General features: G+C 42.0%; 1 protein-coding gene across 2 annotated transcripts in view; it reads left to right on the top strand.

The window, feature by feature from the left end:
• Positions 1-22,634, top strand: part of PDCD11 (programmed cell death 11) — a 28,136-nt gene that overhangs the window by 2,762 nt on the left and 2,740 nt on the right. For both annotated transcript variants that reach the window (XM_062580352.1, XM_062580351.1), the window contains 30 exons: positions 249-416; positions 1,335-1,496; positions 1,859-1,982; positions 2,357-2,538; positions 3,044-3,151; positions 3,652-3,858; positions 4,201-4,325; positions 4,940-5,000; positions 5,662-5,808; positions 5,937-6,188; positions 7,363-7,506; positions 8,198-8,398; positions 8,977-9,147; positions 9,551-9,770; positions 12,278-12,430; positions 13,494-13,609; positions 13,788-14,308; positions 14,818-14,880; positions 15,338-15,446; positions 15,946-16,035; positions 16,375-16,477; positions 17,007-17,184; positions 17,994-18,050; positions 18,435-18,557; positions 18,875-18,997; positions 19,183-19,372; positions 19,447-19,572; positions 19,959-20,102; positions 21,251-21,501; positions 22,139-22,307. In XM_062580352.1, the coding sequence (XP_062436336.1) occupies positions 249-416; positions 1,335-1,496; positions 1,859-1,982; positions 2,357-2,538; positions 3,044-3,151; positions 3,652-3,858; positions 4,201-4,325; positions 4,940-5,000; positions 5,662-5,808; positions 5,937-6,188; positions 7,363-7,506; positions 8,198-8,398; positions 8,977-9,147; positions 9,551-9,770; positions 12,278-12,430; positions 13,494-13,609; positions 13,788-14,308; positions 14,818-14,880; positions 15,338-15,446; positions 15,946-16,035; positions 16,375-16,477; positions 17,007-17,184; positions 17,994-18,050; positions 18,435-18,557; positions 18,875-18,997; positions 19,183-19,372; positions 19,447-19,572; positions 19,959-20,102; positions 21,251-21,501; positions 22,139-22,307 (4,788 nt within the window). The remainder of the gene's footprint in view (positions 1-248; positions 417-1,334; positions 1,497-1,858; positions 1,983-2,356; positions 2,539-3,043; positions 3,152-3,651; positions 3,859-4,200; positions 4,326-4,939; positions 5,001-5,661; positions 5,809-5,936; positions 6,189-7,362; positions 7,507-8,197; positions 8,399-8,976; positions 9,148-9,550; positions 9,771-12,277; positions 12,431-13,493; positions 13,610-13,787; positions 14,309-14,817; positions 14,881-15,337; positions 15,447-15,945; positions 16,036-16,374; positions 16,478-17,006; positions 17,185-17,993; positions 18,051-18,434; positions 18,558-18,874; positions 18,998-19,182; positions 19,373-19,446; positions 19,573-19,958; positions 20,103-21,250; positions 21,502-22,138; positions 22,308-22,634) is intronic.

The raw sequence follows: 22,634 nt of genomic DNA, 5'->3' as shown, positions 1-22,634 counted from the left end.
GCTATGTTACTTTATTTGTTTTCCCCTAGCAAAATGGGGAGGAATAGTTCTGATCTGTACAGCATGCGTTATGAAGTACCAGGCACAAGTATTATTTCAGCTGTTTTCTTTTTTGGGCATGGTAGATGTTGCATATTCTTTCTCATTAAACTTGTAAATAGAGCAGTGATTCAAGAGGAAAGCATATATATCACACTGTTTTCACTCGCTTGTGTATCCTCCAAATGCTGCTCTTTCTACTTTCGCAGGCGCTCTGTGAGGGGATGCTGCTTCTTGGTTGTATAAAAGAGGTCAATGAATTCGAATTAGTTGTCAGCTTGCCCAGCGGACTTTCTGGCTTTGTCCCAGTGACACAGATTGGTGATGCCTACAGCAAGATGCTGAGTGAACAAGTGGCTGAAGGAGAGCTCCCGGAGGTGAGACCTCGCATCTGGGCTGTGACTTGTAGCAGGGGGCTGGGGAATATTAATAAGATCTCAGAATCAACCTGAAGATCTTGCTGAGGAAACTGGTTTCTAATGTCTCACAGAAGATTTCCGTTTGCTGCAGTGGCTCACCCTTAGCTAAATGATCTATGAGCTTCATAGACAGCCTGTTGAACGTGAAGAAATTTGTGCTGTCTGTTTGCTGCAGTAGCTAAATACTGATCCCAGGCTATGTGCAACAAAGGAAGGAAGTTAAGGAAGTGCATGGAAGAAGATGTGAGGATGCAAAGGTCTCAGTAGGACTTGGGAAGTAGTAGTACAGTCCTTGAAATTTCATTGTATGATCTACTGTGCAACGTACTGTTAGGTAGTGCTATTGTGGACTGACCTTGTTTTGGACCATGCTTTCCCAGGCAGCCTTTATAATTTCATGACTGCTGATAGCTGAGAAAAGGAGGAGGGAGTAATATGGTAGCCCCTCTCTCCAGTGTCAGTGATCCATAAATTTTGCTAAAAAAAGGTGGTGTGGAATCTATGCAAGGTACTAACCTTTTGTTAATGGTGTTTGCTGAAGAGAAAACTGAGATTAGGATCGCTCTTGACTCTATAGCTGTACCTTTGATCTTCAGCTACAAGCTCCTGACCCCTGTCCCCTCAGAATTCCTTTTTAAACAAAACCTGTCAGACTTGCTGACATCGTGTAATTTCACCCCTGTCTCTATGCTGAAAGACTGATGTTTGTGCTATTTCTTGCCTTTTATTGTACTGACAGAGAAACGGATCTTTTTTTTTTTTTTGGGGGGGGGGGGTTGATTTCAAAAGCTAATTCAGTAATAAATTCTGATTCTCTTGAATTATTTAATATTGTTTATTTATATTTATTACTCTCTTGATCATCTTGCTTGACAGGACTTGAACTCTCTCTCGGACATGTATTCTCCAGGGACATTGGTCAGATGCATTGTGACCAGTGTTGAGAAAAGTGCTGATGGACATCAGAGTATCAGATTGTCAATCAACCCCAAAAAGGTCAATAAGGGTCTGAATGCTTCAACACTAACATCAGGCATGGTATGTATTCTGGGTCTGCTGCAGCCTTCCTAGGCTTTGGAGATGCCCCTTGCACAACCTGCCTTGTAGAGGTGCTTATTTGTTTAGTTCTCGTCTTTCCAGCTTTATGGTTGTGGGCTCGTGCAATTAGAGCATCTGGTATTTCTGAGCATCCCAATTTTTTTGCCTACTGGTTTGTGGACTCCATATGTATATGACTGGACAAAGAGGAGTGTTGAGACATTACTGCCAGATGAGTTCTGCAGTAGGAAAGAATATAGTGTTCTTTCTGCTGTTCTGAAAAACTCAATACTCCATTCTCATGAAACTGTGCTCTCTGCAGAGTCAGCCATTACTGAATTGCAGTGTTTTTCTCCCAATAGCTGCTCTCTGGCCTAGTGTCTAGTGTGGAAGACCATGGATACCTCATTGATATTGGAGTCAGTGGGACTAATGCATTCCTACCTCGTCAGAAAGCCCGAAGTTACATCAAATTAGTCAAGAAAGGTAAGAAGTCATCAGAGAGAAAACCACTAGGGTAGAAATAGAGGTGGAAAATGACAATAATTATAGCCTTTTTTATCTATGGTACTAGTATACCTCAGTGAGATTGAGTCAAAGTGGAGTCTTTGTGAGTTACTGAAAGCAGTGGCTTTATGGCTGGTGTGGAAGAGGCTGCTAGGTTTCAGCCTGTTTTCTGATAGACCATGTTCTCATTCCAAGACCTTCCATCCCTGCTTGCGGTAGACTTCAGTTTGATGGGAAGAAACTCAAACTTGAGGAGAGGGAACTCTGAAAATGCTTAGGATAGGGCTGTAGGCAGAAGGGAACCCCTGAGTGTTCCTGATGAGGGTTTTATGCTGTGTGTCTTGCCTTTGTAGGGCCTGATTTGAAGATAGGCCAAAACCTGAACTGTGTCATTGAGGAAGTAAAGAACAAGGGAAGAATTGTTCGTTTGTCCATTGATCGGTCAGAAGTTGCTGCATCCATCGCAACAGAACGACAGAACTGGACGCTTTCTAACTTACTGCCAGGGCTGGTGGTAAAAGCTCGAGTGCAGAAGGTTAGCACTGTTTTTTTGAGTGTTCCTGAAAGTAAGGGTGCAGGTGAAATGAAGATGGAAATTTATGCCCTGGAAAATTTTGTGTTTGTGCTCAATTACTTTAGAAGAACAAATACAATTTTCAGTAAGATACTCCTATTGTATTCACTGAACAGCCTGTCTCTGCCCTAGTTGTGATGTTGCAAGTAAAAGGTTTCTGCCTGCAGATGGTGATGAACCTTGAAACAGAACAGAATCCAGTTTATACATCTCTGGCCATTGCCTAGGAAAAGTATTCAACAGTTTAGCAGTAGACTTCAGAGTAAACACAGTATTAGAAAAAAAAAAACACTGAACGACCGTTTCTACAAAGCAATGTAAAAAGCAGATTTGTTAGCAGTTTGCTGCTGTCTTTTGAGGTACACCGAGAGTGTCTTTTTGTGAAATGTGTCCATTGTTCTCTGAAAGTGAGAAACTGAACAAAAAATTCATTTGATATCTCACATAATTTCCTTTGCCTTTCTAGGTGACCCCATTGGGGATCACTCTGAGCTTTCTGTCTTCGTTCACTGGCATTGTGGAGTTCATGCACATGGACCCAAAGAAATCCGTGAGCTACTCTCCAAATCAAGTGGTAAGGAGAGGATGAAGCACAGCTGAAGTTGGTAATGTTACTTGGTGCATCTCTTATCTTCTCTAGTAGCATTTTGGTGAAGAATTTTTTTCAGTGGAACCATTTGTGAAATCTTACTGACGATGGCCTCTCATATTTGGATTCTGATCGTGGCTGCTTTAGAGCTGTAAAGAGCAAAGCCGTTATTGGGTTAATGGAAGACTTCTGTGGTAGGTGTGAGAGACTTGTGAAGGACGGGAAATGACTTTAGCAGTCATGTTCCTCTCACCGAGCTGGTACCAAATTAGCCTGTACAACTTAACAATAGATAAAAGTAAAAATCCTCAGATCTGTGAAGCTGTTAGAACTGAAATGATGTCTTAGAAGCAATATTGGAGAGTGCTTGTACGTGGGCAAAGAATTAAGGACCAAAGATAACATCTGAAAACATGAGTGAGATGGCCATCTCTGCTTCTTTTTACAAGTCTGTATTTAACAAGCATTTTATCTTCTCATCCCAGGTGAAAGCTTGCATCCTCTCCATTCACCCCATCTCCAAGGTGGTGCGGCTTACTCTACGGCAGGCCTTCCTCCACCCTGGAGGATCCCCAAACCAGCTCTCCAGTGATCGCATGGGGGCAGTGGTGGAGGAGTCGACAGTGAAGGTCTTCTTCAAGCAGTTTGGTGCCATCTTTGAACTTGATGATGGCAGCCTTGCGTTTGCACGGGTAAGTAGCAGGGACTGAAGGAGCAGTGAGAGAACTCCTCCGTAGCGCTCTCAACTTATTGAGGAAGAAATTCAGGAGCAAGTTTTATTTTCCTTTTTTTTTTTTCATTCTTTGTGAGAAAAATGCAGCAAAATAGGACAAAGTGGAAGATGTTTGCTAAATCATGCTCCCCAATGTCCAGATTTGGAATGTGGGAGGGTTACTGTGAAAGAGCTGGTGTAACCTGTTGCACAAAGGGAGTGTATTAGAGGAAGGGTTTTGTGAGATGCTGCCACTTCCACCTCAGTTTCAAGTCAGTGCTTCCTCTTTCTAAACACTAAATCATCCTGTGCTTTCTTCTAGCTGAAACACCTTTCAAAAACCAGGAAGTCCTTTAAACCTGCAGCATTTAAGACTGGATCTAAACACAAATGCCGGATAATTGACTACAGCTTGATGGATGAGATGTGTATTTTATCCCTGAAGTAGTAAGTTTCACAGGCTTGCAGAAAATTGGTTGAAGGGTTAGAAGGATTTGGTTGAGAGTGGAAGATACTATGTTGCTTTGATGAACTAGAACCTGCTATTTAGAGTTTCTGACTTGTATCTGTCTTATCTCAAATCAAGATATCTGAGCATCTCATGTATCCTCCCAAAACCATGGGGAGGTGGGGCACCGTCTGTTAAACTGTGGGCCACAGGGGAGGCTAAGTGTCTTTTGCCAAGATCATGTTGGAAGCCTGTGGCTGAAAAGGGAGTTGGATCCTAGGCCATTTCCCTCCTCCCTCCTTATATTTTTGTCTTTGTGACTTTAAGCAGTGCAGGTGATGTGTTCCCCTTTTGTGGGGCTGTGACTGGTGGCCATCACTTTGTAACTGTCACTTGGAATGGAGCCTGGTGAACCTATGGGAACCTGATGTCCAGAGAATGGTGGGAGATGGGTCAGCTGGAGTAAAATACAACCCCAGAATTGTGCGACACAGGAGAATTGGGGCAGGGATTTTAGAAGATTTTAGGACAAGACAGAGAGGGAATTGTTTCTCTCATCCCACATTTCCTCAAGTTGACTGATTTGTCATCTCTTGCTGTGTCTCTTTCCTAGTCAAATTATCGAAGCTCAGTTTCTGCAATATCAAGATGTCCACACTGGGGATGTGGTGAAGGTGAGATCCTGAAGGATTGACACAGTACTGTGGGGCAGTTTTACTTTTAAATTTAGTTAATTTGCATTTCTTCTGCTTAATGCTTGTTTTCAACTTCTGATCCAGACTAGTGGTACAAAAGTGAGGAGAAAAACCTCTCCTTGCAGAACTCACTTAACAGGATCTGATGCTTTGATTTCCCAAAATATTGCTCAGTATTTTTTCAGGATGCCTCTAAGGTAATTGCATTTCAGCCATATCTAGTCACATGTTTAAGGCTTTGAACAAATTTTTAAGTTCTTTCACTCAGTCTTTCTAAAACTCACCTTGTACTTGGTGACCTAGAAGTGTGCATATCGACCATCACAATAAACTGATGGACAGAAACAGTCACTCAGTTATGTGTCTGACTTATGTATGACTGCTGGATATATCTGGAAACATTTGCAGTCGGAGAGTCAATGTTGCAGAAGTAGTCTGTGCTCAAAAATGAGGTAGTAATAGCCTTATTTAGCATAAAAGCTAGTGGGTCAGATTTGCTGGATGGAGTGGAGTGTACTTTTAGAAGGGTATGATAGATTTGGTGGCAATAGGTGGTGTGATGTGTCAGGTGTTTCCTACCTATGCACACACTGCTTACTGTGTTGAAATTACAGATCTTTTTCCATCTTTTGGGCTCTAGGGTAAAGTATTAGCTCTGAAACCCATCGGGATGCAGGTGAAAGTGACTGATGGGATTAAAGGGCTTGTGCCCTCCATGCATCTTGCTGATATGATCCTGAAGCAGCCTGAGAAGAAGTACAACATGGGTGATGAAGTCAAGTGTCGGGTGAGAGCTGCCAGACAGGGTCTTCAGCTGCTTTAAGCTGGACTCTTTCACTTTGGGTATGTAGCAGCTGGATTGATCAGACAATGACAGTCATACCTTTTGAAGCTTTTCCTACTCTATTCTTCTAGGTGCTAGAGTGCAGACCTGCAGAAAGGAAGCTAATCCTTACTCTGAAGAAAACTCTTGTCCAGTCAAAGCTTCCAGTCCTTTCTAATTATGAAGAGGCAAAACCAGGTCTGATCACGCATGGCTTTGTGGTGTGCGCCAGAGAGTTTGGCTGCATTGTGAAGTTCTACAATGATGTCAAAGGTCTAGTACCCAAGAATGAGCTGAGCTCAGAGCCCATATCTTGTCCAGAAGAAGTCTTTCATGAAGGCCAGGTAATTCATGTAGCTAGCCCTGTATGCCTTGTGAATGAATGCCAAAGAGAATGCTGCAGCGTGGTTGGCTCTGGGCCATAGAGTTTTCCCGGAGGAACCAGCTACACCAAGAAATACTGGTGTCCTTTCACATCAGGTAATAGCAGCGGTCCACTTAAAATGATTATGTTGTGTAGGAGACCGCTCCTTCCTGAGTACTTCACAGAGATTTTTTTTGTTGTTGTTTAATTTGTTTCTAAACTCTCTTCTGGAGTGAAGCTGGTAATGTGCTGTGCGATATAGGGACTATGGAGATCTTAGCAGCAGTTTCGGGTTCTGGGCTGCAGCTTATTTAAGGAAATTAAGACTCTTAAAGAATCAAGCCTTTGTATTGCTCTGTTTTTCCTGTTTGTTTCAAGTCTTGCGCATCCCCAAATAGGTACTCTGAGGACTGTTGTGGGCAGGCTCAGCCCTATTCACTATTTTTTTTGGTGCTCTCTCTTGTCTTTAATCCTGCTATTTGTTGATAAATTGAGGAGAACAGTAATTTTCTATTCAGGATTTATGGCTGCAGGTTTGAAGATCTGAATTCTCAGCTCTGCTACAGACCTTTCAGAAAGTAATTTCATGATTTAATGAAAGTCATTTAATGTACTTATATTTTCCATCTGTGAGATCAGGAGAACATTTGTCTCTGGTGGTATGCTAAGGATAGCAGGCCACTGATTTTAACTAAAATGTGCCAGAAAAATATATTTGCCGTAGCCCATTATTGGCAAGACGGGAAGGAACACACACATCAATGTGATGCAAGTTCAATCCAACTTTATTCCTTTGTCTATCTAGCTTATATATCTTTTCCAGCAAGCTCATGCGTCCATGCGCCTCGCAAAGCATTTCTGTTGGTTGTCTAGCATTGTCCACACGCATCTGCTCAGTTTCTAATTGGCTGCTGTGTTGATTCCCTTCCCAGGTGCATATACTTCTGCTTATCTTGGTTTCTCACTCTTCTTGCTTTCAAGGACTACTTCTTCGGTGACCTTGAACAGCCTGTTGCTTATTTCAGCTCTTCATACTCCTGTAAAATAGCCAGGGCCCTGACATATATTGTGTATTTATTTCACTGTCTTCTATGGTAGTACACTGAGGAGGAAGATGAACCCAGTTAAACCTTGTTTTATCTTTTTACCCACAGGTTGTCAAAGTAATGGTCTTAAAATGTGAACCCCAGCAGGAAAGACTGCTGCTGTCCTTCAGGTTAACAAGCAAGCCTGGCCCTGAGCATAAAAGAGAACATACTGCGAAGAAGAACCAGCAAGTGAAATATGAAATAGGAGAGGTATCAAATTCAGTGACTGCTCCCTGTCTTTCTGTCTTCTCAACCCATTATTGCAGGGAAACAATTTGGTATCATTTTGGACAACTTTGCTTCCAGAAAAGCTGTTAGAAGTCAAGAAATAGCATTAAATGTGTATCTCTTAATGTGTGGTTTGCTTTTCTGGTCAAAGGCAAGAAGGATTTGATCTTATATCAAAGGACAGGATAAAGAAGTCCCAGGACACTCTTCCAGGAGGTGCAAAAGTTAGTGCTCCTGCTCCTAGGTGAAGTCCTTTCCTTGATGCTGCTGATGTTCTCACTCCAGAAGCAGCTGCTTTTCCTTTTTGGAAAAAAAACCCTAACTTCAGTGAACTATTTTGAAATGCTTCACTGTTGTCTTTGGATTGAAAAATGTTTCCAATACTCCACAGATATTACTGGTGCAGACAAGGGGCCATTCTAATTTTCTTTAAATGGTTACTGTCATCAGTCAGAGACATTGTTTCTTGATTTCTCTGGGAGCTGAGATTTATTATCAGTGTTGACATGCTTGTGAAGCTCAGCTCAGCTCTGCTGGTGTGAGACTGTTTCTCATATATAGCTGGGAGGTCATGTCAGAGCTCCTGCAGCACAGCATTTGTACCCTGTACATTAAAAGAGATGACTTCAAAGGCACTTGGAATGTTTTATTACTGTATTTGTTCTTCCTTTAGATGCTTGATGTGAAAGTCTTGAAGAAGAAAGAGAATGGGCTAGAAGTTTCCATCTTGGAAGATGAAGGCAAAGTGATTGCCTCACTTCCCACAGTGCATCTCTCAGACTCTGTTGCTAACTGCAAGCTCCTGTGGCATTGCCTTCAAGAGGGAGATGTCCTGCCCAGAGTTATGTGCCTAAGTGACAAGGGAGATCATATTGTATCCTTTGGCATCTCAACCAGTTGAATGAAGGGGGATAAAAAAGAGGGGCGAGAAATAACTAAGAAATTCATGGTATCTGCAAGAAACAGAAGATAGGCTAGCTGGATTGTTTAAGTTAAATTGCCTGTCAAGCTCGTGATGCTTCAAAGAGCTGTTATAATCTGCTTATTCTGAAAGTAAGGGTCAGCTGCTGCTGGAATCCCATCAGAACCGGTACTTGTTTGTGAATTGGCTGACCTTTCCAACTAACTTCTGGGCATCAGTGTTAAGATCACAACTTCAGCAAAAAATCTGCAGTTCTTTTCAATTCTGTCTTTCTGGTAATGTTAGAAAGTTTACATTTCCTAGTGTAAAGCTAGTGTAAAGTATGCATCTTTAACACTGGACAGCTTTTGGGACATTGGTTGCTAAAATTTAGTGTAAAGAAATCAAGATGGTAATTAAAATTGTGTGATTTTGTGCTCCTATACTACCTTGCCAGCAAAGACTGTTACAGCACAGTGGTTAACAATGCCAAGAGATTTGCTTGGCTCCTTTCATTCTTCTTTTCCTATTTTCTCTAACTGGTTGCTCAGATCTTGAGCAGAAAGTCTGCCGTGATTTCTGCTGTACAGGAGGAGCAAGTGGTGAGAAGCTTCTCTGAAATCCAGTCTGGAATGCTTCTGACTGGTTATGTGAGGAATGTGATGCCTTTTGGAGTGTTTGTGGAGTTTCCTTTTGGCCTAACAGGATTGGCACCCAAAATGGTAAGTCATGCATTCAATAGACTTCAGAAACAGCATGCGTTTAATCAGCAGGTAAGCTTGAAACATGGCTTTAAGCAGGGCTGGAGGGAACAGTAGAGCTGTAGATTCTGCATTCACACTGCCTCCCACAATAAGTTACAAGTTGCTGTTAGGTTTGTGTTTTAATTCCCTTCCAAAATGAGGTAAGGGACTTCATTCAGATGAGCTTAAGGTTCGAGCAGGGATTTGATGTGATTTCATTTATCCATTTAAATTGACGACTCTTCCTTGGCCTTGGCTATTTTTTTTTTGTGCATTTTCATGAAGTCTGACTCTAAAACCCTTCTCCTGAACAGCGCTATAGGTACTTGGCGGTTAAGCAGTTGCACTCGGTAACCCTTGCCCCTTTGTTTCATCTGCACAGAGCATGAGTGACAAGTTTGTGACAGACACCAAGGACCACTTTGTGGTGGGACAGACTGTGATTGCAAAGGTGATGAGCATTGATGAAGAGAAGCAGCGTGTGCTCCTCAATCTGAAGGTGTCAGAGTGCAGCTCAGGCAATTCTGCTGTGGAGAGCTTTGCTCTGCTGAGTCAATACTTCAAGGAAATGAAAGAAATCAGGAACTTGTTGAAAAGAAGAGGTAAAGATTGTACATATTCTCCTAAAGGGGATCAGGTCACAAAAAGTGACTAGAGGATTAGTAAAGCAAAACTACTGTATTTTAAACAAAAGAAACCTCAATTCAAGCAAAGATATGCTTCTGAGAGAAGCATATTGGAAGAAAGATGTCTGTGTAGTGTTTGGCACTTTGCAGTGTGTAGCACTGACAAGAAAGCTTTCTGGAAGTACTACTTGAACAAACCAAAGATTCTGCTGTTCTCATTGAGGTCTACTAGGCTTCTTGCACTGATTTCATTGAGAACAGATTGAAATTTAGGGATTAAGAATAGAAAGGTAGAGAGGTAAATGAGCTGAGAAGTCATTATATCAAAAGAGGAAGGGAGATAGAATGGGGGAAAAAAATAGATTTCTCGAAGTACCTGTTAAGGTGAAAATGGGAGAGGCCGACGTGAGATTGGATCTCTTTGGATCAATGCCTGTCTCCAGCATTGGCCAGGCATCTAGTGATACTTCCCTTTTATACCTGCTTGACCTCCAACAAATTCTAGCTTGTGGACCTGCTGAGCAAGAGGTGGCAACTTCTGTGTTTAAAAGCATTAATTGAATTATTTTTTTTATCTGAATTTGTTTTTGAACTGGTTTTTGAACTAATCTAAAATTTAGGCAATCAAGACCTATTGTGACAGTAGTTTCACAGTTTAATTATGTGCCTGATGAAGATTTGCCTCTGTTTGTTTATTTTCATTCTAGCACTGGATAACTTTTTGTTTAATATTCCATGGCTTTAGTATTGGTATTTAGACCAAGTAAGAGCCTTGGTCTGCAAGCCTAATTTCTCTGTTCAGTAAACAGATGTTAAACTCCATAGAGCTTAAGTGTGTAAGGAATGTGAGATTGTGCAGCTTGGCCTATCTAATGTGCAAATAGAGATATGATTACCTGGATTGTTCATTTTCAATGAAAAAGTCATTCTTGGAAGCCTGGAAGGAGCTTATTTCTGTGCCTAAGTGAATTGCCAGAGGGCACCAGTGGAGCAAAACAGGTTACTCACTGCCCAGACCTGAATTCCTCAAATGCTTGAGAAGGGAAATGAACAGCAATATGTGAGGCTCTTGCTGCATGCAGCCTCAAGTACTGCTTGAGATACTGCTATACTGCTGTACTGATATGTATATACTGATATATACTGTATATACTGATACTGCTGTATCTTGAGATACTCAAGATACTGCTAATTGCTTGGTTTAGGAAAAGCAGCACTGGTGTCTGGATACTAGAGTGATAGGCACATAAAAAATCAGAGTGGACATCATGTGAATTCTGCTCTGTAGTCAGAGGCAAGGGTAAGAGATAGCTGAAGGTGGCCTGAGTGCGCTAATATCATGTCCTGTGCATCTAGAAAAGCTGAGCAGGTTAACCACTTGTGGTAGTAAAGCCCTGATTCTTTTTCAGTGACAAACTGAATATCAGTTTAAAATGAAGAATGCTCTTGGAGAATTAGAACAATAAAGGGCGAGACTTCAGTTTGAGAATAATTTCTTTTATTGCCTCTGCCTGTTGCCTGTAGTGTGTTTTACTACATTTAAGCAAATAGAACTTGCTTTGTCCCTCAAAATATGAAGGAATCATTGACTACAATAATAATATATTATTCCTACACTTACTTTATTTGCTGCTAACTTATAACTGATCTGAAAGTAGCATATCTGATTTCATCTAATAGTGCTTTATAACTGGACTTTACAGTGAAGAGCCCTGGCAATTTTTTTTATTAGATGTTCTTTACTGCTTCCACTATTCTTATGGTATAAAATCCACATTTGTGCATGCTGCAATCATCAAGTTGTTTATTATGGGGTGCTTGATTTTGGGATTTTTCAACTGCTCTGCCTTGGCCGGAATCTACTCTAGTAGAATCTGTATCAGTGCCTCTCTTACCTTCAGTACAAGGATAATCAGGCTAGCACTAAAGTGCTTTTAAGGACCCAGACCTAGGTACTTGTATGAGGATGAGTTTGTGCAAATTATTTGCCTTCTGATATAACATGTTCCCTGAAGGAACTCCGCCAGCAAAGTTTTTCTCATATGTTATTTTACTAGTGTTAGGAATATTGGTGGTCTTGCAGTTTATTTTTATCAAATTCTAACTCTACTCTTTTTGGTTCTTTTATATTCAGTAATTTTTAATGTTTTGTTTCCTGTAATTGCGTAATTCCGTTAGTCCTTTTACCTTTTTCTACCTGCAGTGCCGTGTGCCAATGTTTCTGTGGAACTGGAGAACATTCTCTGTAAATAAGCAATGGTCAGATCCTTAATGTTACAAAGGTTTCTGCTTTGATTAATGTTAAAATTTACTACTTTGCATTAGAGTCAGGAGCCTAAACAGCTGATTGTTTTGCTTTGTAAAGGTGGACATAAATGCTTGTTCATGCTTTCTTGAGGAAATGTGAAAACTCTCTTCCTTTTGCAAAGATACAGCATAGGTAAAGTTAACTCCCCTCTTTCTTCTCTGCTCCCTTTATTTAGGGGAGTCCAGCACGGCCCAAAGCCTTTGTGAATTGATGCCTGGGAAGGAGCTGCAGCTGGTTGTTCAGGATGTGAAGGAGGATGGCTCAGCACTGTTCAGCAGCAGTAGTGTCACAGGCTTGACTGTAACAGCCACTCGGTACCATTTAGGAGGTGAGAGTCTTTTCTTGGACTGCTTTTGTTTTCATTCTGATACTTTCAAATCTCTATACTTAAATGAATTCTACTGCTGAGGAACCAGCATAGGATGAGTCTGGTCAGAGCTGGGATGGGTTTGGAGAGTAGTTTCCCGATGTGTTGCCAATCTTTTTGCATGGTTAGGAGCCTTTTGCATGGTTAAGCTTACCTCTGCATCTGTTACCCCATCTCTAAAACAGACCTAATTCTACCTCATCTCTCAGGCATCTTGTCAGGTTTAGTTAGTTAGTGCTTTGAGGTCCTCAGATGAAGCATGCTATATATATAGACAAAATATTAGTACAAGCTCCAGCTTACCTACCTTTTTCTTTTTTCCTCTGGAAGTGTGTTTTTTGGAGCGTGCTCTATCTGAAATTGCTGTTAATTTTTTTTTATATCAATGTAACTGTAAAATAGAGCTGCAGTTTCAATACTTTGCACTTCAAAAAAAAATAAGCGTAAAGGTACTGTTAAAAAGTTAAAGCAGAATCAAAAAACTACGTGTTGAGATGAGTAAATTAATCAAGCAAATATATACTGTAAACTTCAGCAGGAATAATATCCTAGCAATTCTGTATTCAGAAGTGTTTTGTTTCATCAGCAATAGCTATACTGATGACAGTTTTGTACAAACCTAGCATAATCTTATTCAAAACCTACATTACCTTAAACTTGTGTTTAGTTAGTCTTGTCTACACTGTCTAATAAAATCAGTTTAGTTTTTCTGTGAAAGTATCGGATTATTTTTCCAAATATCATCCAAATGGATGCCCATTTTTTTCCTTGTCATTAATGTTGGAGGAATCTGTTCTTCTGTCCAAGAGACATATTAAACATCTGATACTAGCTGTAACTATATTACTATTATGAATTTCCCCAAGCTGACAGCTTTATTTAATCACTAGAGCAGTCATCTTAGCAGTACAGCCTTTAGGAAGTCAATTGAACCGCACAGAGCTTTTCCGATCTGTCACGTGCCACTGACTTGGTTGAAATTCTTCATTCTGTCAGGAGGTAATCTCTCTGTTCTCATTTATAGACAAAAGTATTGTTCCTGGTGAGAAAGCCAAAGTGTTGGTTCTTCATGTAGATGCCCTCACATCCATGGTGTATGTTTCCCTTCGAGAAGAACTGTTAAAACAAAGAGCCAAGCAAGTATGTGTTTAATTTTTAGGCTTGTGTGTTTCTGTCCTTCTACCAAACTCTAGCTGGTTTATTAATTTGGGGGAGTTGGGGAAGGAGGGAGGCTGTTTAATCCTTTGGAGCTGCGGGAAGTAGAGTAAAGGGAATCAAAATCCCAGCAGGGAAAGTCATTATCTCTATTTCTGTCTAGCGTCTCATGGAGAACTCCCAGCACTCTGCCATTGTGCAACACATAGCAGAAGAGTTTGCTGTCATCTCTTTGTTGGAAACAGGCCAGCTGGCTGCTATCCCCATAGCCTCTCACTTCAATGACACCTTCCGTTTTGACTCAGAAAAACTAAAGGTGGGACAGACAGTCTCTGTGACGTTAAAAACAGTGAAGGGGAATGACCATGGAGTCTTGCTAGCAGTGCAAGACCCAACAAAGAAGAATGTTTTTGTAAGGATTCGGAAAGAGTCTGAGACAGCATTAGAAGAGACACTTCCTGCTGTGAAACACTCACTTTCCCTGGGGGATATTGTTAGTGGTACTGTTAAGTCTGTCAAACCTACCCATGTCACAGTTGCTATTGATGACAAGCTGACGGGTTCAATCCATGCGTCACGAATCTTGGATGAAGTGCCTATAGACTCTTTTCCAACATACACTCTGAAAGCTGGACAGAAGGTCACTGCCCGGGTCATTGGAGGCAGAGATGTGAATACTCACAGGTAGGAAAACATGCAGCTAATACCACTTCTCGGGGAGCACTATGAATGGATCATTCACTTAGCTGATGATCTAGGCTGTTCCCTCTGTCACCAGACACTGTTACAACTGTACCCTTGCTGGAGTTGTTGAGGTGCTGAGGGAATCTGTCACCACATTCCATCCTGGATCAAGGTTTCAGTGCATTAGTTTGTTTTACCTTTGTTGCTAGATCTGTTTTGGCTATAGATTGCAAGAAAAAAAGATACCTAAACTCTTGTTAAGGTTCGGTGGAAGCCTTAAATGTGATATCTCTGCAAATCTGCAAGCAGGTTCATCTCCAGGGGCTAGATTTGTGAACGTGCTTTTGGTACTTACTTTGCCACTGAAATAGTATTGGGAAGAGTTGGAGCTGGAAGGCTCTAGTAGTTTTAGAAGAGGGCTTAACACCTGTTTTTGCCAATGCAGAAGGAATACAGGTGACTGGGGCCTGGGGAGGTCATGGAAAATTGGTCCTTTTCTTGTTCTTCAGGTACCTACCCATCACCCATCCACACTTCACGCGGTCCATTCCAGAGCTCAGCATTCGACCAAGGCAAGTACTGGTTTCTGTGCTCTCTGCAGATAATTCACAAACCTTGTATCTGTGTGGCTTCCCTCCCATGTTCTTCCCATTTGTGAGGGGTTCGGACATGAACAAGGAGTATTATGTGAATGTAGCGTGAAAAGGCCTGTTACTCCCACTTTTATCTCATCTCAGATCTTGGAACTGTGTTAAAGTTCCTGGTGCTCTTCTAGCCCGTAATTTCCTTTGAATGTCCTTTGGCATCAGGTGTTGCCAACTTGGACACTAAGATTCCTTCATGTTGGAAGGATGCCCTCTCAAGCACCATCAAGAACTAATTCCCTGCAGAAGGATGCAGCAAGGGAGAGGATGGAGGTGAATGTTACAGTAATATTGTCTCACTTAATCTCTTGGGTTTCTAACTCTGGTTTTCATTACTAGGATCAAAAGTCTGTAACTGATGTCCATTCTGTTTGTGTGCAAACAGTGAATTGGAAGGGAAAGTGACAACAATGCTGAACCATAAAGGAGAGAATGCCCTCAAGAAATGTGGACTCTACAAAGTTGGGCAGACAGTGACATGTTTTGTTAAGAAGGTAAGGTCAGGGGCTTTCTAAGAGATGTACTGGGGAAGCAGCAGTAAGATGACCTCAGGAGTCTCAGCTCAAACGTGTGGACTAACACTACTATGGTCTTCATTAGTTGTGAGTGGCCCGTGCATAGTGCAGTGTCTTATGGGGCCAGGAGGAGAAAGAAACAACATTTTCTATACCTGTAAGAATAGAGCTAACAGATCCTCACTGACATGTCTGTATGTTGCCAGCTCAGGTTTTCCACCCTGTACTGTAGCAAAAAGACCTTTGAGAAACTGCTTGTGCCACCTGCACAAAATACACACACTGCCAAACACCTCTGTACACTTATGTGAATCGCAGAAATATTATGCCTATAATATGAGTAGAAGTCAAATCACCACTTTTGTGTGATGCAAGAGCCCAAGCCAGAGTAGTCCTTTTTGGCCTTAGATCGAGGAATTACTGGCAAAGATATTCAAAGTCTTATGCTCTCTTCTCTGGCTGTTTGGTGTCTTCTCAGTATAACACCCTCAAAAACTGGCTGGAGGTAGAAGTCGCACCTGACATTCGAGGAAGAGTTCCTCATCTACTGCTGTCTCTCAGCACCAAGGTAAGAGACTAATACAGATAAACTACACAATTTTCTGTGTCCAAGGTTGTGAGTAACAGCCACAGACACTTTTCACAGACACCGCATGAACTCACATGCCTGTCCTGTAGTCTGCCCATTACACATCGCTGCCTCTCAGTGACATACAAGTACTATGTCTGTTGTTAGTTTAGCACAAGGTAATGGAGCCCTTAAAGCAACACTGAGCTGCTTGTCAAATGTATGCGTCAAAAGTGCATTTTGAAAGTGTAAAAGTTCATGGGGGAGAGTACAGCAGTCAGAGCTGGAATTGCAAAGGTCCTTTTCTGGTAATAAATGGAAGTCTGTTTTTCCTTGCAGGTTTTAAAGCACCCAGAAAAGAACTTCAAAAATGGCCAGGCATTATCTGCTACGGTGACTGGAATGGATGTCACCGAAACCAACCTCTGCTTGTCGCTTACAGGTATAGTGGAGCCTTGACAGCAGGACCCACTGCCTATGATGCTCTTCTTGGAGGTGGGTTTTCACTGACCCCCCCCAGGTGAAGATACTGTGCTCCCAAGCCAAACTATACCTCCCTGTAGGGAAGAATTAATACCTGGGTCCCTGATCCAGATGTTGTAGCAGTATGCAAGGTGAGAAAGGATCAGACCTTTAGTCTAAAGAATTGCTCTCAGATGTCTCAGACTGAAGCTTTTCTCTGACCTCTTATGAAAATGTTTCCTTCTGATCTCCAACGTGAGATGGCAGAGAAATCGTTTTTCAGTTTTTCCAGGCCCTGGAACTATGTTATTAGGGGACCATATCTGGGATATCAAGGCAAACATGTTACTCTAAACTGAGAGAGTGTACAGGATTTATCTCACCAAAAGTTAGTGTGTTTGATATGTGACTAGGAACTGGTATCAGCCTTGCTAACTCATTAGCCCTGTTATTTTGGTTGTGCACATTTGGAGTATTATGAAACCCCTTCCTTCCTTTGCTCTTTCCAGGAATTCAGTCGCTGGAGCAGGGCATCATCACTGTAGGCATGGTGGCAAAGGTGACTCCACATGTTGGCTTGACCATCACACTGCCCGGAGGGAAGACTGGTAAAGTCAGTATCTTTCACCTGAGTGATACATACGCAGAGAAGCCTCTGGGTGACTTCAAAATTGGCAAGATTGTCAGGTCAGTAATTCTTCTTGTTCCTTCAAATTGAGACCTTTAGAAATATCCCCCTTTGGTAACAGGCTTTTCTCTGCTGTAAGGTGGCACCAGACACATAGGATTCTGTCTTTAACTAAGAAGTGATGCTCACTTCTTGCATTAGGTGTATTTCAATCTCAAGTGTTTTAACAGCACTTCAGAAGACACTGAGGCTTATAAACACTAATGTATATGGTTGCTAGGCCTGTGTAGAGGAGAAGATTACAAGCTTATAAACACATGTGCCTGAAATGGTCTTGTACTTTCCATATATCAAGATGCCTCTCTTCAGCTGTGTTTTTGAACTCTGTTTTGGGAGAGGATACTCTCATAGCTAAGGTACTGAACAGGGCTGAGGGAGCTCAGTTATCTCAGCTTTGCAATGGTTTTGAGGGCCATTTGGCAAATCAGGTGTCTTTACACCACCTCTGCAGCATTCAAATAATTGCATTTTCCTGCTCCATAGGCTTGTTGGGAATGCTGAAGGTTGCAACAGGCCAAGTGATTCAAATGTAACTATCAAATGTAACTGGTACAAGTTCTTTCTACCAGTAACAGAATAAACAGCAACTGAATAAAGCAAGTAGATTTGTTTCAGAAAGCTCGTCAGCAAGTTTCATGAACTCTTCTGTCAAGCTGGTTTGCGTTAGACACTAAAGTGTTCCAAGGGAGCAGTTTGTCTCCTCCAGAGCTTCATTTCGTTAGAGCAAATATTATCTATTTTCTGCCTATATATAATTTTTTTTAATCAAGTAAAGCTTTATGTTGTCTCCCCTTACTCTGCCATGCAGGTGTTACATCCTTTCCAATGAGAATGGCAAAATCCAGTTATCTCTCCGGCAGTCCAGGTAGGCATCTTCCTTCCAAGTCATGAATTTCCTACCAGTGGTAAAAAATATCATTTCAGTCACCTCTCATTTTCTCAGTGTCAGAGGAGAACAGACCACACTGTTTTGTTTGGCTTTGTTTGTGGTAACGTATGTATTCTCCAAAGCTGTGTACGTATGTATGGATAGGTAAAGATGCAGATAGTCCATTAGTATGGTTGCATAAAGTGAGGAGTGTCTGTGATACAGGATGTTTTCCAGAAAGTGCTAACTGATCTCTGTTTTGGTATGCAGAGCAGAATATGGATTATTCGGATTAATGTGTTTTTCATTTTTGTTTGTGTGTTTTGTTTTTTTTTTTTTTTTTTTTTTTTGTTTTGTTTTTTTTAACCTTCTTCCTCTTAGGCTAAATCCAAAGAGCAACAACAAAGTGGAAGATGCTGAAATAACATGCATTAAGGATGTTAAAAAAGGCCAGCTAGTGCGGGGCTATGTCAAATCAGTCACTCCATCAGGTGTATTCTTTGGGTGAGTAGCATAAGACCGGAAGACTGCACTGGGCTGTGATGGGTCTTGGTGAACTGTCTTGTTTTAGATTTGTGACTCTGGAATTCTGTTTGGGGGAGTCTCTATTGGTGTAGTATGATGTTGCAGAATGAATTTCTTCCTGGAAGTCAAAATTTCATTGCCAGTTTTCTACAGCTTGTGAAATTAAAGGAAGGAATGTTTTTGTGGCACTATATAGAACTTACTGTGCCACAGAGAAATGCAGAGCAGTTTTTCTGACTGTTTTGTTTTGTTTTACCGTGGATTGCTAACTTTTCTTTCTTTTCTCCTCTCCTCAGCCTGTCCGCTTCTCTTCTGGGTCGAATCTTGTTCCAGAACGTTTCCCCTTACTTTGTACAGAAACACTCCTTATATGAGAGATACCTACCTGAAGGAAAGCTGCTTACTGCCAAGGTCCTTGGGTAGGTCCCAAATTCTTGAAAAGGTACCGTGAATTAACAGAAAGGAGATGGGGCGGAAAGAAGGAGAGTAAAAGGTAGGAAGATTTTGGAACATGTTCAGGTCCTTGCAGGCATTGTAAATGTTGTTTTCTATTTTTTTTTTTCTTTCCTCTTCTCCATTCCCTGCTCCTGGCAATGCATTACAGTGTAAATAGAGAAGAAAACCATGTTGAACTTTCTCTTCTGCCTGAGGACACTGGGATGCCAAGCATCTTGCCCGAATCCCTAGGCTTACCACGCTATGATGCAGAAGAAGAGAGAGAAGAGAGGGAGAAGAGAGATGAGCTCAAGAAGCTGAAGACAAAACGAAGAAGAGGGAGCTCTGAAATCGAGCAGGTATGGATGTGATTGTACAGGACTTGCTCAGGGGCTGGCTGGCACCGACACAAGGGACTTCCCCTTTGTTGCAGGAGACAAAGCCAAAAAAAAAGAAGATCCGCCTAGCAGATGAAAATGATAGTGGAATTGAGGTGTATTGCCGGGAGGAGGAAGAGGATGACCAGGAAGAAGAAGAGTCAGCTAAAAAGAAATCTAAGGTGAGAATTTTGTAGAACCTGAGTATGGAGGTGGAGAAGAATATGTTTATAGTTAGTCCAGGATTACCAAGGTTGCTTATCAGGGACAACTGGTATGAGAAATGACTTTCCAGCACTATTGAGATATATCAATTTTGACTTGGATGACAAGATTGCAGCAACACAGACTGATCTTCATGTCAGCTATGAATGATGTGAGAAACATTGGCTTAAAATTGCAGTAAGGGTGACCAGAGTTAGATGTTTTGACTGGTGAGCTGTTTGTGAGCATGAGAAGTTATTAGTACTGACCAGAGAGAAGGCACAGGTAGGCAGCAGCTGTATCCAGTCTCTGTGCAAAACTTTCAGATTAAAATCTGTGGCATTCCTTGTCTTTCTCCAAGCAGATACAGAAACGCAATGAGGCTCCCAGACTGCAGATTTCCACTGGTTTCACCTGGGATGAAGACATGAACACAGTAGATATGCCGGTGCTGAGTCAGAAGGAGAGTTCAGAGAGTGAAGACGAGGAGGAGGACCTTCAGTCTAAGGTACTGTGTACTAGCACTGACTGCATAGGAGACACCACATGGGGGCTCTAATGTGTTGTCTTGGTATTTGCGTGTGTCTGTGGCAACACTTGCCACATATCAAAGCCTTTAACCCAAACGATCATCTTTGCCAGCTAATACAGAACTTCCTTTAACTACTTTGAGTGTTAGGGTTATCAGCAGGTATCACTGAAGCAGGGGAGAAAAGGCCCCTATTCTAGCATGGATGCATGAAGAATAGGGCTTCTCATCTTGACATCAGAAGAAAGAAAAGAAGTTATTTAAGGGCTGAAACTTTGTTTTTAATGAAACTAAAATGTCTATTTGATTTCAGCCCTGTTTTGGTTGCTGAATGTCTTTGTAAATTTGAATGAAATCCTGGAGATGGAAAGGCTTTTTACATAAAAGCACTTTTATTTAGAAAAAATACCAAAATAAAATAATTCTTGTATGCTGAGATTTCTATGGAAGTTTTCCAGTTTGAACAACCCGCAAAATCAAAAACAAGCTCATGAAACACTTTGATCTATATTCTTTGGACTTTCCCCTGCCCCCATAACTGACCTCTGTAAAAGGGGCCTTGCATGGTCTGGATGCTGATGCATGGCTCCTTGGTGCAGAGAACTCCATCATCCTGTATTTCCAATTTAGTCCTGAGTCACCCTAGTGATCCAGCAACATGCCCAGTCTTGCAGCATTCTCCCTACATAGCCTGTTTTTTTTATTATTATTATTTTTTTCCTCTTTTCTTTTTAGTAGAGTGGATGGTAGTGGTGAACACTGACTTGAAGGCAGAGAGGGAGGAATAACACAGAGGCGGGAAATGTGAATATGCAATTGTTGTGCAGGACTAGCAAAGTACTTTGGTCTGTCAAGATATTTCATTAAAAGGAAAACAGATTTTTTGCAACTCTGCCCCTCTCAGAGGGGTGAACTCTGTATGCGTGTGTGTGTGTGTGGGGGGGGGGTGGCTCAGGATAGGGGGAAGTGGAGGGTTTGTTTTCCTCCTCTCTAAAGTAATTGGCCCAATTTCCTCTTATGGCAGCTGCCCTACTTTTGAACATTCTGGGGTCTGGCTCTGCTACAGCTGCACCTGTCTGTTCGCACGTTAAGCACTTGCTTTTCACCAGTCCTCTTTGCTCTTTCAGCCGAAAAAACAAACAAAGAAGGAGAAGGAGCTGGAGAAGGAGAAGATGGAGAAGGAGCTCTGCAAATTAGAGGCTGCCCTAATGGACCCCACTCGACAGCCTCAGACAGCAGATGATTTTGACCGCCTTGTGTTGAGCAGTCCCAACAGCTCCATCCTCTGGCTACAGTATATGGCCTTCCACCTTCAGGCCACAGAGATAGAGAAGGCCAGAGCTGTGGCTGAGAGAGCGCTTAAAACTATTTCCTTTAGGTGATTATGGGGTTTTGCCTTTTCTTTATCCCAAATGGCAAGTGATGCTTGGGGGTGGTGGTGGGAAAGGAGCACTGGGAGCACCATCAGTGCATGTGTGTGTGTGTAGACTAGGAAGGGCTGTTTCAGTGAATGCAAAGAGATGATGTGGCTGCAGTTGCTAGCTGGCCTTGTGGAGGTCTAACCTGAGTCACCATGCTTGGCCTGCTGCAGTCTGTGAGCACGCTGACTCCCCAAGGTACGGCTGAGCATGCAGTCATACCTCTGAGCAGTCAAAAGGGTTTGAAGGGCGTAGTGCTGTCGGTGAAGTCCTCCTTAGATCAAAACAAACTGTGAAGCTACTGTGGCCTTTTCCATAGGGCCTTGGGTAGTGAAACATCTCCACAGCATGATTAAATACGTTGTGTTTTCTTGAATCATCTCTGTGGTTTTAAATTACAAACAGTAGTGATTAAAATTTGCAGTGTTAAACAGCTGTTGTGCTCTATCCCAGGAGTGGTGTTTCACTGATGAAGTATGCCCGCTTTTCTGTGTCTCAGAAACAAGCTATGCATCAGTGAGTTTTTGCAGGATGGTTTGAAAAACCTGATGAAGGCTGGTAAAAAAGCTAAATGTTCTTGTTTGCATCCCCTTTAAGGGAAGAGCAAGAGAAACTAAATGTCTGGGTAGCTCTGCTGAACCTGGAGAACATGTATGGCACTGAGGAGACACTGATGAAGGTCTTTGAGAGAGCTGTTCAGTACAATGAGCCTCTGAAAGTCTTCCAGCATCTGTGTGACATCTATGCCAATTCTGAGAAGTACAAGGTAAGGTATCCCCTGGTTTTGTGTTTCAAGCAGCTTGGGCCTAAATGCTCCAGGACAGGCCTGAAAGACTTTGGGAAAGGGAAGGAAGAGAACTCATTTTCTGCATGGGTTTGTTTCTGCTCCCTGTGCCATGGCTTGTTATGCTAGTTGTGCCCTTGGAGAATCTCCCTGTAATGGGTATGATTCATTCTGTATGTTTGCTCTTGAAAAGATTTGGAATGAGGAGCCCTGATTAGAGGTAAGTATAGTGCAGGCAGGTCCCAGGCAAGTATCTCATCCAGTCATGCTGATAAACCCAATCCTGGCTTTGTAAGCTTCTAGCTCTCG

The sequence above is a fragment of the Rhea pennata genome, chromosome 7, assembly GCF_028389875.1.
Source record: "Rhea pennata isolate bPtePen1 chromosome 7, bPtePen1.pri, whole genome shotgun sequence".
Lineage (NCBI taxonomy): Eukaryota > Metazoa > Chordata > Aves > Rheiformes > Rheidae > Rhea > Rhea pennata.
The sequence above is the reverse complement of the archived record's forward strand: the minus strand, read 5'-3'. Positions and strand labels throughout refer to the sequence as shown.